This window comes from Dromiciops gliroides, chromosome 2 (assembly GCF_019393635.1).
Source record: "Dromiciops gliroides isolate mDroGli1 chromosome 2, mDroGli1.pri, whole genome shotgun sequence".
In the NCBI taxonomy this organism is placed as follows: Eukaryota; Metazoa; Chordata; class Mammalia; order Microbiotheria; family Microbiotheriidae; genus Dromiciops; species Dromiciops gliroides.
The window spans coordinates 268,496,152-268,514,095 of record NC_057862.1 but is presented as its reverse complement, the minus strand read 5'-3'; the positions used below and the strand labels follow the sequence as shown (position 1 = coordinate 268,514,095).

Here is a 17,944-nt window from a genome sequence, read left to right as displayed (position 1 = left end):
TGGTCTATTTTGGCAGGTATATGCCCAAGTATTTTATACTGTCTATAATTATTTCAAATGGGGCATCTATCTCTTCTTGCAGTGTTTTGTTGGCAATATATAAAAATGCTGATGATTTATGTGGTTATTTTATATCCTAGCACTTAGCTAAAATTACTAATTATCTCAACTACCTTTTTATTTGAATCTTAGGATTTTCCAAATACATCATCATGTTGAGTGTTAAAAGAGATAGTTTATTACCTCATTTCCCATTCTAATTCCTTCCATTTCTTTTTCTTCTCTTCTAGCATTTCTAAAACAATATTGAATAATACTGGTGACACATAGTGTAGTTTCCCTGTTTATCTCTTTAAATTAGATCTATTTTAGCTTTAACTTTGAGATCATTTTTGCTACCCCTGCTTTTTTACATTAGCTGATATTCTACTCCAGCCCTTTATTTTAACTCTGTGTATATCTTTCATCTTAATTTTGTTTCTTATAAACAACATATTGTTGGATTCTGATTTTTAATCCATTCTGCTGTTTCCATTTTACGGGTAAATTCATCCCATATCTGTTTAAGAAATAGATAGATCAATATAATAGAACAGTCATATAATACATGGCATTATTGGCATAGACCAATATCTTAAACTATTTACCAAAACAAGGTCAAAATGGATGACCTCGATATAAAGGGAGCTATCACAGGAGAAGGAAGAACTTATGAATAAACAAAAGATAGAAAGCATTATGAGATGTAAAATGGACATTTTTGATTACATTAAATTAAAAATGTTTCTGCGCAAACAAATTCATTGCAGCCAAGATTAGAAAGAAAGCAGAAAACTGGGGGGAAAATTTTTACAGCAAGTTTTTCTGATAAAGGCCTCATTTCTCATATATAGAGAATTGAGCCAAAGAATATGAGTCATTCCCCAAATGATAAATCATTAAAGGATATGAACAGTTTTTAGATGAATAAATCAAGGCTACCTATAGTCACTATGAAAAAAATGCTGAAAGTCACTACTGTTTAGAAAGATGTAAATTTTAAAAGTCTGAGTTGGTTAATATGACAGGAAAGGAAAATGACAAATGTCGGAGGGAATGTGGAAAAATTGGGACAGTAATGTATTATTTTCTTAGTTGTGAACTAATCTAACCATTATGGAGAATAATTTGTAATTATGTCTAAAAGGGCTATAAAAGTGTGCATACTCTTTGACCCAGCAATATCACTACTAGGTCTATAGCCCAAAGAGATAAAAGAAAAAAGAAAAGGACCTCTAAGTACAAAAACATTTACAGCAGCTCTTTTCCTGGTGACAAAGAATTGGGAATTGAGGTGATGCCTATCAACTGGGGAATGGCTGAACAAGTTGTAGTATATGATTCTGATGGAGTACTCTTGTGCTATAAGAAATGAGTAAGATGGTTTCAGAAAAACCTAAGAAACTGAAGTTAAGTGAGTAGAACCAGGAGAACATCATACACAGTAAGAGCAATACTGTATGATGATTAACTCTAAATGACTTAGCTATTTTTTATATTTTGTTTTAATATTTTATTATTTCCCCCCAGTTGCATTTAAAAACATTTCCCAACACTTCCCTTTAAAAATTCTGAGTTCAAAATTCTCTCCATTCCTCTCTCCCTTTCCCCCTCCAAGACAGAATGCAATTTGATGTAGGCTATACATGTGAAACCATACAAAACATTTCTGTATCAGTCATTTGGTGAAAGAAAACATAAACAAAACCCCTCCCTCAGAATTTACACCACAATTAAATAAAGAAATGAATCAAGTGACAAATAGTATGCTTCAATCTGCATTCAGACTCTATCAGTTCTTTCTCTAAAGGTGGATAGCATTTTTCAACACGAGTCCTTTGGAACTGTTTTGGATTACTGTTTTGCTGAGAATAGCAAAGTCATCATAGTTGATCATCATACAATATTGCTGTTACTGTGTACAATGTTCTTCTGGTTCTGATCACTTCACTTAGCCACAACAATATGTATATATTTTTTTACTTTATTTTTCTTGGGTTTTTTGGTCTGTTTTCTTTTGCAACATGGTTAATTATGAGAATATGTTTTGCATGATTGGACATTTATAATCTATATCAAATTGCATGACTTTTCAAAGAGGGAGGAGGAGAGAGAATTTGAAACTTTAATTAAAAAAAAAAAGAATGTCAATTTTTTTTTTTTTTTTAGTGAGGCAATTGGGGTTAAGTGACTTGCCCAGAGTCACACAGCTAGTAAGTATTAAGTGTCTGAGGCCGGATTTGAACTCAGGTACTCCTGACTCCAGGGCCGGTGCTCTATCCACTGCGCCATCTAGCTGCCCCGTCAATTTTTTTTTAATATTATATACACATGTAAAAAAAAAAAAAAGAGCGGAAAATTTTTTTAAAAATGAGACAACATATTGAAACTTTGGGGATACAGCCAAAATAGCCTTCAGCAGAAATTTTCTCTCCCTAAACACATTTAACAATAAAAGAAAGAGAAGATAAATGCAATGGGCATGCAACTCAAAAAAATTGGAAAACTAACAAATTTTTAAAAAGACAAACCATTAGCTATATTTTTAAAAAGGAGAAAAATTACCACTATAAAAAATGAAAAAGATAAATTCACACCCAAAGGGGGGAAAATATAAGAAATTTCTAACAGCTATTTTACTATTTTATGTCAACATAAGTTGGCAATCTAAATGTAATGGATATTTTACAAAACATAAAATGTACAGATGAATGGACTTAAACCAGTCTCAGAAAAAGAAATTGAACAAGCCACAAATGAATTCCCCCCCAAAAAAACCAGGACCAGATTTACAAATTAATATTTAATTTCAATATTACATAAACTGTTTGAAGAAACAGGAAAAGAAGGGGTTGTATCAAATTCTTTCTGATACAAAAAATTTACAAAACACCACGACCAATAATACCACCACCATGTTCTTGATTCATAGGAGAATACAGAAAACTATAGAGCAATATTCCTAATGAATATTCATAAAAAATTTAAAATAAAATATTGGCAAGGACACTACAACAACATAGCAAAAATTATCAAGATTTTGTTTGACTTATATAATAATGAGCTAGTTCAATATTAGAAAAACTATAAGCATAACTTACCATTATTAATAACAAAACAACAAAAACAATATCCTTTAACCAGCAGATGCAGAAAAAGCTTTTAACAAGATTAAGTACCTATTCATGTTAAAAACAGCAGAAAAGATAGATTTATTCCTATTTTATTCATTATGGACCTCTCTGGGGCAGCTAGGTGGCACAGTGGATAAAGCACTGGACCTGGATTCAGGAGTACCTGAGTTCAAATCCGGCCTCATACACTTGACACTAGCTGTGTGACCCTGGGCAAGTCACTTAACCCCCATTGCTCTGCCAAAACAAAAACAAAACATTATGGACCTCCCCATAATGTTGTAAGTAGCATCTATCTGAAGCCAAGAGCCAGAATTTTCTGTAATGGAGAAGAATTAGCAGCTTCTCTACTGAAAGATCATGGGAAAAGCAAGAATGTCTATTCATTATCACCATTACTATTCAATATGGTGTTAGCTATAGGAATAAGACAACAAAAATAAATTGAAAAATAGCTTAAGCAACAAATATGATTATTGCTTTTTGCATTGGATATGAATTTACAGAACCCTAGAGTCAAATAAAAAACTGACTGATAAAATTAACAACTTTAGCAAAGTTGTAAGATAAAAATAAGTCCTCACAAATCATCAGCATTTCTGTATTACCAACCAAATCTCAGAAGATGAAAATGAGGAATTCCATTTAAAGCAACTATAGAAAACATGAAATACTGGGGGGTTTACCTGGTAAGACACACATTGGAACCATATGAACACCATTACAACAACTCTTTATACAAATGAAGGTAAATAATTGGAGAAATATTAATTGCTCATGGACAGGTGAAGCAATATAATAAAAATGATAATACAACCTAAATTAATTTACTTATTCAGTGCCATACCAAACTACCAATGGATTACTTTATAGAGCTAGAAAAAAAACCCAAAATTAATCTGGAGGAACAAAAGTAAAAAATATCAAGAGAATTAATAGTGACCAAAAAAAGAGTTGGTAAAGGTTGTCTAGCAATAGCAGTTCTCAAACTATACTAGAGAGCAGTAATTATCAAAACAATTTGGTAGTAGTTAAGAGAGGCTGATCAATGAAACAGTTTGGGTACATGATATACAGAAGCAAATGAACACAGTAGCCTAAATCCAAAGATCCTAGGTAGTGAGCCAAGACCTCATTATTAGACAAAAACCTTTGGGAAAAATGGTAAGCAACTAGCAGTAACTAGGTATTATGAGAAAATGATGATTAATAATGGGTTTTTGGGGGGAACCCAGGGACCCCACTTTAGAAAGCATAGTTTTTTTTTTTTAATTATTTTTTAAATTTTTTAGTGAGGCAATGTGAGGTCGGATTTGAACTCAGGTACTCCTGACTCCAGGGCCAGTGCTCTATCCACTGCGCCACCTAGCTGCCCCCGGAAAGCATAGTTCTTAGAAATTTTCGCTAATCCTTTTTGGGACCAGCCCAGGAGCCTATGGGTGGATCAATAGAAATAGAGATTAAAACCACATCTATGGGGGCAAGGAGGTGATGCAGTAGATAAAATGGATTCAGGAGGACCTGAGTTTAAATACAGTCTCAGACACTTGATACTTGCTAGCTGTGTGACCTTGGGCAAGTCACTTAACCCTTACTGCCCCACAAAAAAAATGTATATAATAATTAACCCTCTCATACTGCCTCAATTCTTTCATATTGTTTAACTTTCATGTGCTTCTTCCCAATGGCCATGTATGCTCCATGAAAAAAACTGTTTTACACTTCTTGTACTCAACCAATATACCTAAGCACTGTTTTGATTATTAAACTATTTATTACTACTTCAAAGGTGTGCCTTAGGCTACCCTGTACAAAAGACACCGCCCCCCCCCCCCGGGCAAAAAAAAAAAATTTAAAAAGTACAATTCCCATTTCCTGAGCTAAAACATGGAACATAATTGAAAACCTACAGAATAGAGAAGACAGTGGGATACAATATAAATCTTTTCAGTCTGGCATCTAAGAACCTCCACTATCTAGTTCTTATATACTTTGCCAGTTTTAACTCATGCTGCTACACACCATCAATTCTAGTCTAGCGAAACTGAAATATCAGTTCCTCTCTAGCCTATTACAGAATTGATCTACCATTTTCCAATACTCATTCCTTCAATGTACTTCCTCTTCATTTCTACCTCTGAGAATCCTTGAATTACCTGAAGATTTCGGTACCACCTCCTTTGAAAAGCCTTCTGTGATCTCACCAGTTTGTGCTCACTTCCTCAATTTAACTTTTATTATACATGTACACATATACACAGAGTAGAAAGCAGGCACCATGAAAGCAGGGACAACTATTTTTGTCATCGTAGCACTAGGGCTTACTCTTATGAACTGCACAGAGCAAACACTTAATTGTTAAATAAAAAGACAATTTCTTTTTAAGAAGAAAATAAATTAGATGTCAGGCAAAGCAAAAAAATAAATAGGTATGAGTTGGTTTTTAAAAACCATTTTTTTCAAAGGCTTCATGAGCAGCCTTTATAAAGTCTCCTTCATTCCACACCCTGCTCTGTGAAGCAGATTATTAAAGTGGGTGAAAGCAACAGAAAAAAAAGAGAAGAGAGCCATGTAAAAAAAAAAAAAGGAAAGGGGGGCAGCTAGGTGGTGCAGTGGTTAGGGCACTGGCTCTGCATTCAGGAAGATCTGAGTTCAAATCTAACCTCAGACACTTGCCACTTACTAGCTGTGTGTCTCTGGGCAAGTCACTTAACCCCCATTGTCCCGTGGAAAAAAAAAAAAAAGGAGGAAAGAGAGCCATGAAAAGATGGAAAAATCCAAGAAAAAAGTCTCTAGTTACAAATTCCTAAACAGCTTTACTCTGAAAAATGAGACAATAGCAAGCCTAGCCACTGAAACCTTTGAGGAACCTAAGAAAAAATTCCCAGCTAAATTCTACTTTCCTTTTCCTCTCACTCCAAGTACCTGAGCTTAAAAGTAAATAAACAAAACAAAGCAAAATTAACCATCTTTAAACTCAAAGTAGGATGAACTGGATGAAGTAAAAGGAGAAAAAGGTGCACAACAAATACTCTACTCTCATATTTGGAAGCTAGAGATGAGCATAGTTTAGGTTTGATGCTATTGCTAAAAACAAATATGAAATCTAAAAGCTATAGATGATTACAATGAACAACTATTAAACAGCACTACTTCGTCCAGGGTATAAATGTTTTGTGTTTTGTTTGTTTTTTTAAATCAAAACTTACCTCTCAAACCATGCTTTTATACTCTGGGCAAAGGGTTCAGTAGGATACATTTGGTTGTGTCTTAGATATAAAAGGATGTCTAAGAGTCTTCTTTCAAATTGACTATTCTTCACACCTTTTGCAAAGTCAAAGAAATCCTGAAAAGTTTCCCAAGTAGGAATTATTCTCTGATTAAGCATTTCAAGATAGAGATTCCAAGCTAAGTTCATTTCTTGGTTAAGAAGAGCTCCTTTGATACAGTTACCATAATTCTTTTTTGAAGGAAGTATGACTTTTTTGATGTCTTCTAACAGGATCAAAGCTTCTCTCCACCGATCTGAATGGATTAATCCCTCGATGAGAAGAGTATAACCTTCAAGTTCTAGAGTTTTGTACCTGTTTTTCACAATTTCATATACATCAATAACCTCTGTTGTCTGTCTCTGAGAAACACACAAAGTCAAATACCCGATAAGTAGTTTATAATCCACAATACCATTATTTTTCCTGGCTTTCCAAGACAGCAGTGATTTTGCAATATCTATAGAGCAATTATATTTGATCATCTGTGCCATCATCCAATTTTCAAAAATGTCTTTTTGTTCATAATTTTCCTTTACTTTTTCCCATTCTTCTGAATTCAAAGGTTTTGTTGGGAGTAACACAGGCCTGCTAAAGGGGAAACAGTGCTGCTGATCTTTCTTATATCCAAGCATCTCTGATTTCTTCTTAGCAGTTCCAGCTGAAAACAAGGGATGAGGGGAAACAAAAGACTCTTGCCTATGTCGGTTCTTACCATTCTTTCTACTAGATATGGTCTTGGAAATCAGCAAATTAATTGATTTGGTGTTTTGTAGAAATGGTAAAGTAAGAGAAAAATACCTCCGCTCTTTCCTACTAAAGTGGAAGTAGGAGTATAAAACAGAGAATGTCTGATTCCTGAGACCCGGTCCCTGATTCAGTCTGTTCTTCCAGAGTATCTGAAAACTCCGACAGAAAGACAAAAGGAAAGTCATCATGCAGAATGGAGACACGAGGATGAGAAGAGGATCCTGAGGGGATGAAAATGGGCCAATTTTGAGAAGAGAAATGTTCAGTTTCTCAATGAAAAACAAGTTAAAGGCCTTTTTTTGTAAACAGAGAACACTAACATCTAACTGAAAGGAAGGGTGATTTCTCTCTAGGTACAAAGAGGCAGTTAGATCCAATATCTAGGACAGAGCACTCTGCTTAGAGCTAAGGTTCTTCTAGGCCCTGGTGTTCAAAGGGTCCTAGGATCATAGATTTAGAGCTGCAAGTGGCCTGAGAAGTCATCTAGTGCAACCTTTTCATTTTACAGATTAGGAAACTGAGGCCTAGAAAGGTTAAATGATGTTCTGATGGTCACACAATAAGGAGTAGAACTATGATTTGAACCTAGGTCTTCTGAATCCAAATGAAAACTATTTCCTCATAAGCCAGTCAGAAAACCTAAAAATAATAAAAAAAAAAGAAAGAATAGAATATTAGCACCCCATCCAGAGTTACCAATGGTATTTAACCCAGGCAAATCACCACAATTTTACACAAGGTTCCATTCAAGCACTGTGGCTAAACTGCTCATTTCTGCTTAGGACTTTATCATGCCCCAAGAAGTTCATTATTGTGATAACTTAATCATCTTATAAGATCTCATCAACACTGGAAATCCACCTCACTACTAACCTCAACTTTTGATTGGCGGGTGGGGCCATGAATGCCAAACCTCCATTTAAGGAGAGACCTCAGCCCTGTGTTTCTCACTTCTTTGGGATTTCTTTGACTGACTTCTCCAGTATGCCCTTGCATGGACTACCCACCCTCCTTCCCCTCCACCAGTTTTCACCTAGTTTTATGTGTTGTCTTTCCCCATCCCAATACCTGGCATATAGGTGCTTAATAAGTGTTTAATTGTGTATTTAGAGTTGGAAAGGCAATTGTGGGGACCAATTTTTAATTGGGGAGTGTTAGCTAAGCGGCTCGCCGCAATATTGGGGCAAGGAAGGAGACCAGCAGCCTCCCTCAAAACAGAACAGGATTTATTTTAACAAGAATGAACTTAAAAAAAAAAAAAAAACACAAACAGGATCAGTAGGATCAAGGGAAAGGAAATTATACAACCTGAAAAAATACCACCGACCAGGAATCAGCTGAGAATACATAGCCCTGCTCTTGTCCCCTTCCAGCTTTCCAGCTAGAATGGCGACTTCTCCCCGTTCCCCAAAACCCCACATAGCCCCCAACCAACTGTCTGGCCGTTCTGACAGTCACATGACTGCCCTCACTAGGCTTCCAATCATTATAATTTTGCCAGGCCTGTGTAGGCATCAGCGAGTGATGATGAGGTGAGGTGAGGTCCCAGTGCCATGGCAACTGCTACAACCAGTGGGTGGAGCACATTGTGGTTTGCAGAGCCCCAGGCCAGTGCATGTGGAGGCATAAAAACTTCAAATAACAATTAATTCTTTACACACTACAAAGTTTAGATAACAGACTTGTTTGAGCGCTTGGAGTTCAGTCTGAGGGAAAAGATAGAGTTAATAACTAATGTTCAGATGGTGCTATAAGGTTTACAAAGCACTTACATATATTGACTCATATGATCCTCACAATAACCATTATATTGAAAGAGTGCCACCTAGTGGTCCACTAGGTTGAATTCCAGACCTTAAAAAAGCTGTCACTTACTGGAAACATTCAGTATGGGAATAGGTAGGGGTTCCCAGAGTCAACAATCAACCAGTATTTATAAAGCACCTACTACATACTACATAACTATGCTAGGTATTAAAAATACAGAAAGAATTAAATAATTCCTATTTTCAGGAAGCTTTTATACTAAGGGGGGGAGGGGAGAAGACAACACAAAAAAGGGGAAAAGGAAGATAACAAGTACATATATAAATGCATATAGAATAAATATAAAGGGAATAAATACAAAGTATAATTACAAAAATGTTTGGGAGAGAGAATATTAGCAGCTCAGTAATCAGAAAAGACTTCATAAAGAAGGTTGTGTCCAAGTTCCACCTTGAAGAGGAACTATATGAGGTAGAAGTAAGGGGAGAGTACATTCCAGGTATGGGGGAAAGCAAATGCAAAGGAAGAGATGGGAGATGGAGTGTTGTCTATGAGGAACAGAATGACAGTTTGGTTGGACTGCAGAAGGGGGAGTAATATCTGATTGGGTCAAAGTTGTGAAGGGCTCTGAAAGCTAATCTAAGTTTCTATTTGATCCTAGAGACAATAGGGATCTAATGGATTTTACTGGGTAGAGATATGAAGGTCAAATGTGAACTTTGGTAGCAGAGTTGAAGGATGGGCTGGAGTGGTAAAAGACTTGGCAGGAAGATCGGGTAGGAAGGAAGGAAACAAGCATTTAATAACTGCTTACTATGTACCAGGTATGGTGCTAAGCACTTTACAAATAAATATTATCTCATTTGATCCTTATGCTAACCCTGGAAGGTAGTACATTTATTATCCCCTTTTTAGAGTTGAGGAAACTGGGGCAGAGGTAAAATGACTTGCCCATGTTCACACAGCTAGCTAGTATCTGAGGCCCAGTGCTACCTGGCTGTCTCTGGGCAGGAGGCTATTGGAATGAACAGTCTATGTATGAAGGGATGAGTGGCTGAACTAAGTTAGTGACTGTCTAAGTAAAAAGAGGTCAAATATGAGAAATGTAGAGATAGATTTGGCAACTGACTTGGTATATGAAATGAGGGTGAATGAGGGTAAAACTTATGAACCTGGGAGACTTGTATTAATAAATAATTATTGAATCAGAACCTTTTCTACTTCCTTATCCAGAAATCAACCAGTGTGGGAAATCAGCCTCAAATATTTACCCAGGCCAAGATCTAATCAAAGAGAGTAAAAGAAATTTTAAGTTTAGGCTAATGGATACATTCCTGCTCATTGTGTTCACTAAGATAGGTCTGGGAAAATGTTGATTCTCCCTTTTGTCAGACAAGTAATATGGAAATTGATAAGTCTCTTTGATCAAGATTTAGGTGATCCAAGTCATATACCCCAAGATCCTCACTGTGATATAGCCCAGCCTCTCATTGTAATATTCATTCCTTCATTAACTGTTAACCAATCAGAGTTGATTATCACCCTCAGGAATGGTCTTTGGTCTAAGAGAGACAACCAAATGACCTTCTTTTTATTAATAAACATGCTAGCATTACTAATAAAATTATTAAATTACCCAGAAATTATGTCTCTCGAACATTACACTAGACATAAGAAAGTTTGGAAGAATAGCTGGGTTTAGGGAAGGGAGGAAGACAATACTGAGTATTCTTTTGGACACACTGAGTTTCAGATGTCTCCAGGATTTGAGATCTAATAAACCTTGGTGATGTGAGATAGCTGAGGAAAGAGATTAGAATTGGAGATAGAGATCTGTAAGTCATTTCCTCAGACATGCAAATCTGTCAAGAGTTGATATAGTTACCAAGGGAGAAGCAAACCTAGAACAGAACCTTAGGGAACACACAATAAGGGACCATAGATTATGAATCAGCCATAGAAGACTGAGGAGGAGTGGTTAAGACAAGTGGAGGCAAACCAGGTAGAGGGTGGTGTCATGAAAACTCACAGAAGAGAGAGTATCTGGGAATGTCAAATGAAGCAGAGAGAGGAATACTGAAGAAAAAAGAAAGACTATTAGATTTGGCAATTAAGAGATCATAAGTAAAAAGTCAAAGTATCTAATGCATGTGTTCCTCAGCTCTGGTTAAGTCCCCACACCCCCAAAAGAGTGAGGCCTGAATTCAGTACAACCACAGATTGATAAATTTTGTCGTTGTTCTTTAGTGGTGTCCAACTTTGTATGTTCCCATTTGGTGTTTTCTTGGCAAAGACACTGGAGTGGTTCTCCATTTCCTTTTCCAGCTAACTTTACAGATGATAAAACTGAGGCAAATAGGGTTAAGTTACTTGCCCAGGGTCATACAGCTAAGTGTTTGAGTCCACATTTGAATTTAGGTCTTCCTGACTCCAAGCTGGATGCTCTATCCACTTCAACACTTAGTAAAAACTTGAAAAAATGGTGTCAGCAGTTAGGAAAAAGAAGATATTCATTCATCTCATTAAACTCAGTTACAATCACAGCTCTACCACTTACTACAATGTGACTTTATAGATGTCATTCTCTCATCATTCATCTCCAAAATAAGAGGATATGGGGCAGCTAGGTGAGGTAGTGGATAAGAGCACTAACTCTGGAGTCAGGAGGACTGGAGTTCAAATTTGGCCTCAGACCCCTGACTCTTACCAGCTATGTGACCCTGGGCAAGTCATTTAGCCTCAAATGCCTCAAACATCCAGAGCCATCTCCAGTCGTCCTGATGCATATCTTGCCACTGGACCCAAAGAGTTCCAGAGGAGAGAGTGAGGCTGGTGACTTTGCACAGCCCTCCCTCACTTGAAAAATCTAATTCACTGCAAGTCATGACATCACCTTCTGGGGTCAAGGTTCTCTTCCAGAACAAAACAAAAACATCTCCAAAATAAGAGGCTTGGACTAAATCTTCGAAAGTAAATCAGATTTAAAGCTGGAGGGGACTTCAGGGGTCATCTAATTAACCTCCCCATCCCCAATTTGACAGATGAGAAAACAGAGACCCAGAAAGGTTAAGGAACTTGCTTACTGTGATACATCAGATCTGGGATTTGAACTGGGGTTCCAATATAAACTAGAAGTGTCATTCTCATTTTACATTTAAAGCAAACTGAAATTCAAAGAGATCAAGTGACATTCTCAAGGCTTCACCCAGTTATGTCAGAACTGAGATTTGGGTTCAACTATACTTTGTCACCCACTGGTGAACCTCATATGAAAGCTGCTCTCAGCAAGTGCTAATGTTCCCCCAATACTTAAGAAAGTTCCTGCTGCCCTTAACCAATTACCTTAAGCAAAAAGCTGGTGGAAGCATTACAGCTACTAATTGGGGACTCCCAGCTCCTTAAGGCAGTAACCTACCTCCATGTGGAAATGTTATTCTAAATTAGGGAGGAAATTTTTTTTAAGGATTAATTTGTCTCACAATACAACCCTGAGATCCTATAAAATACCCGCTAAAGCACTTTTTCCAAAAGAAAAAAGGGGGAGGGAGGAAGGCCGGACAGCCACAAGCCCAGGGGTACTTACAGTGAAATGTTGACCCCCCCCCCCTCCTGCTAAGAGGCAGACTGAGAGGGAATGCAGACATTTTTCGGCTTAATAAGGAGGTGATTTGTTTTGCTTGGTAATATGTGCTGGCAAAAAGGGTTTTTGTTTTTCTTAAATTCTGGACGAGCGTTTGGGAGGGGAGAGAAGAGGGACCTTCGTTTGAAAACAAAATAAAACTTAATTTAAAGAAAAAAAGTCAGAAACGGCCTTTCCCAACATGCCTCGCAATCCAATCCCAGAGGGTGCATGGATGGAGTAGACCGCGGGTATCGGTCATCAAGCAGCTTCAGCGCCCTTACTCCACGTCCCTATCAAGTCCAGGTGGGCAGGTTAGTCCTTCGAGTCTCTTCCTCCCGGCCGTTCCCACAACCTACCCTACCCTCGCTGCAGAGAAACTCACCGTTAAGAGGACGACTGCAGCGGAGAAGAAACGGCGGCTTTTGCGGAAGTCGCGCAGCGGCGCGCGTGCTTCTCCCGACGCGGCTTCACGTGATGATCACGGAACTATAAAATGCTCTTCTTCCCCCTACCCCCCCCCCCACGCCCCGCCCCGCCCCGCTCTTTCGGTGGAAACCGCCAAGAGGGTACCTGACGCTCACTGCGTGGGGATAAAATTTAAAAATCCATCCGCCTTCTATATTTTTTGTCTTAGAACCTTCCAAATAATCGACCTTCCGGGTGGGTCGGTCGTTAACTCCCAACTTCGCCTCCGTTCTGACGTCTGCCCGTACCTAAGATGGAGGAGAAGCATCGACCTCCTTCCCGGGGCCTCCCTCCTTGCCCCGCCCCGCCCCCCTCCCAAATGACTACGGTGGCCTGCCGCGGGGGCTCTAGAGAGGGAGGGACGGGGCAGCCGTTAGTCCAGAGCCACGGTCGTAGGCACCACGCAGGAATTCATCTATGGACTGGAGAGAGGTGCTTCGGCGACGGTTAGCAGCGCCAAATAGTGAGTTCAGGAGAGGTTAGGTGGAAGCGGAGAGGTCGGGGAGGTGGGGAGCGGGCCGGGCAGAACCGGCCGAGGCAGCCGTGCCCTGGTGGTCCTCGGTTTCCCGGAGCCGCCGCGAAAGGCGGGTGCGTGACTTGGGCCCTTCGGCGCCTGCTGGTCGCGGGCCTTGGAGGAGGAACTCCTTTTTGGGGAGGGCCGGTGGGTGCCTCAGCTGCTCACCAGTGTCAGTAATAGGTGTACCATGAGCCTTTCTCTGCCTTTCCACGACCCCCTGGATAAAAACCAGTTAATTTCTATCCAGCGTCTATGCTCCTATCCCCATGTGCCCTTTTAGGCACTGTGAGCTTACGCAGATGTACGGAAGAGACAGCCTGGGGAGACGTGCTCCCCATTTCCAGGGCAACACCACAGGCTGGAATACTTTTGGTACTCTTGACAGTGCTGCTTTTAGTACTCTTAAATGCTAGGGTCTATCGGAAGTATTAAACAGTCACCCGGACTCACCACCTATCTTTGACTCTTCGCTCTTTCTTTCCCTGCCAATATGGAATCAGTTATTAAGTCCTGTCATTTCAACCTTCATAACGCCTCTAGTATATGCCCCCTTCTCTCCACTGCAACCACCCTGGTACATGCTCTCATTACCTCAAGTCTAGATTGGTTGCTCTCCCTGCCTCAAGTCTCTCTCCGTATCCATTCTATCCTCCAGTCACTTGTCAAATTCAGGTCTGACCCTGTTCGATAAACTCTAGGGACTCCCTACTATTCAGGATCAAATTATACACTTTTCTGTTTGCCTCTTAGCGCCCTTTATTAACTTGCCCCTTCCTGCCTTTCTAGTCTTCTAGACTCATTTTGCCATTCATGTAATCTGTAGTCCAGTGACAGGGGTCGTCATCTTCCTCCTCCTCCTCCAATAAGTTAAGTGACTTGCCAAGGGTCACACAGCTAGTAAGTGTCTGAGGCCGGATTTGAACTCAGGTCCTCCTGAATCCAGGGCCGGTGCCTTATCCACTGCACCACGTAGCTACCCCGAGTGACAGTGGTCTTCTTTATTTATTTATTTATTTTGTGGGGCAATGGGGGTTGTGACTTACTTACCCAGGATCACACAGCTAGTAAGTGTCAAGTGTCTGAGGTCACATTTGAACTCAGGTCCTCCTGAATCCAGGGCTGGTGCTTCATCCACTGCGCAATCTAGCAGCCCCGCCCCCTAATGTTTCTTATGTATAACACTTCATCTTCCAACTCTGAGTATTTTTACTCACTGCTCCTCATGCCTGAAATTCTTTCCCTTCTCCACCTAGCTTCCAGTCCTCTTCAGTCTTAGTACCTTCCTTCTTAGACTAACTGCCTATTTATCCTGCTTATGATCTTTTTTGTGCATAGTTGTTTGTATGTTGTCTTTTCCATTATACCCCAGTTCCTAGCATAGTAAGTGCTTTGAAATATTAGTTGACTGACTAGTGGAGAGTGGAGTCTTAGAAATTTTGAAAAATATTGTGTTTCATCTCTTTTTTAAAAATATTTTTCCAGTTTATTTTTATCCTGGATTTGACAAAGATCAACTAAAAAGAACATTGAAGGAGAGGATCATTGGTCATTGCCTTGATTAGAGTCTTTCAGAGTTATTTGTCTTAACAATGTTATTATTACGTAATTTTTTCCCCTCATTTTGCTCACTTTACTATGGATTAATTCATGCAAGTCAACAGAAATTTCTGAAAATGTTTTCATCATTTCTGATAGTACTATAGTATTCCATTATGTTTATACTTGATAATTTGTTCAGCCATTCTCCAACTGATCCTGTGGTTTCCCGTCTTTTGATAGCACCAAAATAGTTGATATAAAAGTTGTTATACATATAGGTATTTTCCCCCTTTTTTTACCTCGTTGGAGTATGGACTATTATTAAAAGTGTTATAACTTATACAGTTTAGTGATTTTGGGGCCATAGTTCCAAGTTGCTTTCCAGAATGGCATGGGCCGGTTCACATCTCCATCAATAGTGAATTAGTGTGCCTTTTCCCCAGAACCCCCTTCAGCAGTTGTCATTGTACTTTTTAATCAACTTTTGACAATCAGATAAATAGGAGATGGAAACCCAGAGTCATCTTAATTTGCATTTCACTTTTCATCTCTTTGGCATCTTCTACTAATCCTCAGGGTTATTTGACATAGTTGCATCTCTTGCCAAACATTCTGTCAACTTGTTACCGCATTATTACCTCTGAGTGTTTTATGAAAAGAAACTACTCATGATCTTTAGCCATCTTCTCAGGTAAAATTTTTTACAAACATATTTTTAAACCAGTGTTACCTTTGGCAACAGGGTTCAAATCCATATGTCTCTGCTTGACAGCCAGGTGCTAGAACTGGAATCAAGAAGACCTGAGTTCAAATGCAGTCCTAGATATTTCCCCATATTTCGTATTTCTGGTCAAGTCATTTAAGCCTTGTTTGCCTCAGTTTCTTCATCTGTAAAATGGGAGTAATAATGGCAACTACCTCCCAGGGTTGTGCTGAGGGTCAAATAAGAAAATAAAGTGCTAAGCGTAGTGCCTGGCACATAGTACCATACAGATGTTAGTTGTTGTTATTATTTTTCACAAAGAGGCTAAGTGTTTCCTGGTTGAGCCAATTTCTAGGCTCACTTGATCTTTGTATTATTTATATAATTTAAACTTCCTTAGAAAATTGTTAATTTATATCACTTTATCTGTTAATCTATTTCACCTATTCAGTGTCAGTAGTCATTTAAAAAAAATTTTTTTTTTTAAGTTTTGGTGGGCAATGAGGGTTAAGTGACTTGCCCAAAGTCACACAGCTAGTAAGTGTCAAGTGTCTGAGGCCAGATTTGAACTCTGTTACTCCTGAATCCAGGGCCATTGCTTTATCCACTTCTCCACCCAGCTGCCCCCATGTCAGTAGTCATTTAAATTAGTTACCTTAATTTCCTATATCTTCTCATTTTTATTCCTTCTAAATTTAATATTCATTTTGGATTTTCTCCAACAAGCTAATGATGTTATACAAAGCAGCTGATTCTGAAGTCATTCTCACAGCAACCAGCTTTTTCTAGCTGTTGAAAATGTAGTCGATTTTATTTTTTATGTTGTTCATTGTTTACTATGTTTGGACCTTGGATTCAGTGCTTTAAGAAAGTATTTTATGTACTGGAAGATAGTGTAACGATTGGAATAACGCCACCTGCTGGATACTTACTGTAGAGGAGTTCTGCCCATGAAGGGAAGGTCTTTGAGGGCAAGACCAGGAGTCAGGAAGTGACGCGGGCTAGTGGGAGGAGGAAGGAAGAGACTGGCGCTCAGTCTCGCTCCTCTTTCTTTTGGACGCTGGCGGAGAAGGGAGCTAGAAATGTGCTCTCCCTTTAATAGATAGGAATCTAGGCCTTTTTCTCTCTCTTTACCAAATTCTTATTCTCCTTAATAAATGCTTAAAAGTCTAACTCTTGCTAAAGCTTATAATTTATTGGCGACCACTCATTAGATATTTTAGACAGTTTAGCTAGAATTTTAGCCGTTAACAATAGGCACTTTAATATAAACATTGATGCATTAGTAATGGTTCAAGTGTTCTGGAAAAAAAATAGAATTTTATGAGAAAAGTTAGTAAACTGTTCACATTGACCCAGAGAATCCATGGCAAGGCATGTACCCAAGGGAGGTTAAAAATAACAAAAAGGAAATACAGGTCTCACATATACCAAAATATTCATAGCAACACTTTTTGTAATATCAAAGAACTGGAAGCAAAGTGGTATCTTTTGCTTAGGGAATGGCTGAATAGGCTGGGGCACATGAAAGTAATAAAGCATAATAACACCATAAGAAATGTCAAAATTAAAGAACTGGGAGAAACAAAAAGATGATACTCTGCAGTGGAATGAACATTGGCTCTGAAGTCAGAGGATCTGAGTTCATATCCTACTTCTGGCATTTAATAACTATGTTCATTGTGACAAGTCATTTAGCCTCCCTCGATCCCCATATCCTCACCTGTAAAATGCTGAATTGAAGATTAAAATGACCTCTAAATATCCTTTCCACCTCCGTATTATTGTCCCTATCAACTCATGCAGAGTGAAGTAATGAAAACACAGTTGTTATATTAATGTGATTGAAAAGAACACTAAAATGAAACTGAACTTCATAGTACCAAAAAGATAAAAGAAATATCTTTCTCCTTCCTTTCACTCAAGAGTGAAAGGAAGGAGAAAGATAAAATGAAGTCATTGTGTGAATTTGTTTAGCTTAACTGTTTTTTTTCCTAGAGGATAAGGCTTCCTGGGTAGGAATGAGAAAGAGGAGTGTATTTGGAAATGATTGGGAGGTATTTTTATATCTCTGGATATGATATAAAACTGGGAGGTATTTGTGTTTCTCTTCATCCTCTAAGCAATATTGGAATGTAG

The 17,944-nt window shown here is 38.5% G+C and overlaps 2 protein-coding genes across 5 annotated transcripts in view; one reads left to right on the top strand and one right to left on the bottom strand.

Moving 5' to 3' along the window:
- LOC122743651 (protein only RNase P catalytic subunit) overlaps positions 1-13,090 on the bottom strand; it is a 55,826-nt gene extending 42,736 nt beyond the window's left edge. The window contains exons 1-2 of one of the 4 annotated variants that reach the window (XM_043988751.1): positions 12,964-13,087; positions 6,383-7,831 (exon numbers count right to left, since the gene is read on the bottom strand). In XM_043988751.1, coding sequence (XP_043844686.1) covers positions 6,383-7,380 — 998 coding nt within the window. In that variant the 5' untranslated portion in view covers positions 7,381-7,831; positions 12,964-13,087. Of the gene's footprint in view, positions 1-6,382; positions 7,832-12,963 lie in introns of all 4 variants that reach the window. The other 3 variants (XM_043988752.1, XM_043988754.1, XM_043988753.1) reach the window with 3 other exon arrangements.
- Positions 13,091-13,124: 34 nt separating this feature from the next.
- The window catches only part of PPP2R3C (protein phosphatase 2 regulatory subunit B''gamma), a 34,692-nt gene continuing 29,872 nt past the window's right edge, over positions 13,125-17,944 (top strand). The window contains exon 1 of the mRNA XM_043983454.1: positions 13,125-13,509. Within this exon, the coding sequence (XP_043839389.1) occupies positions 13,464-13,509 (46 nt within the window). The 5' untranslated portion in view covers positions 13,125-13,463. The remainder of the gene's footprint in view (positions 13,510-17,944) is intronic.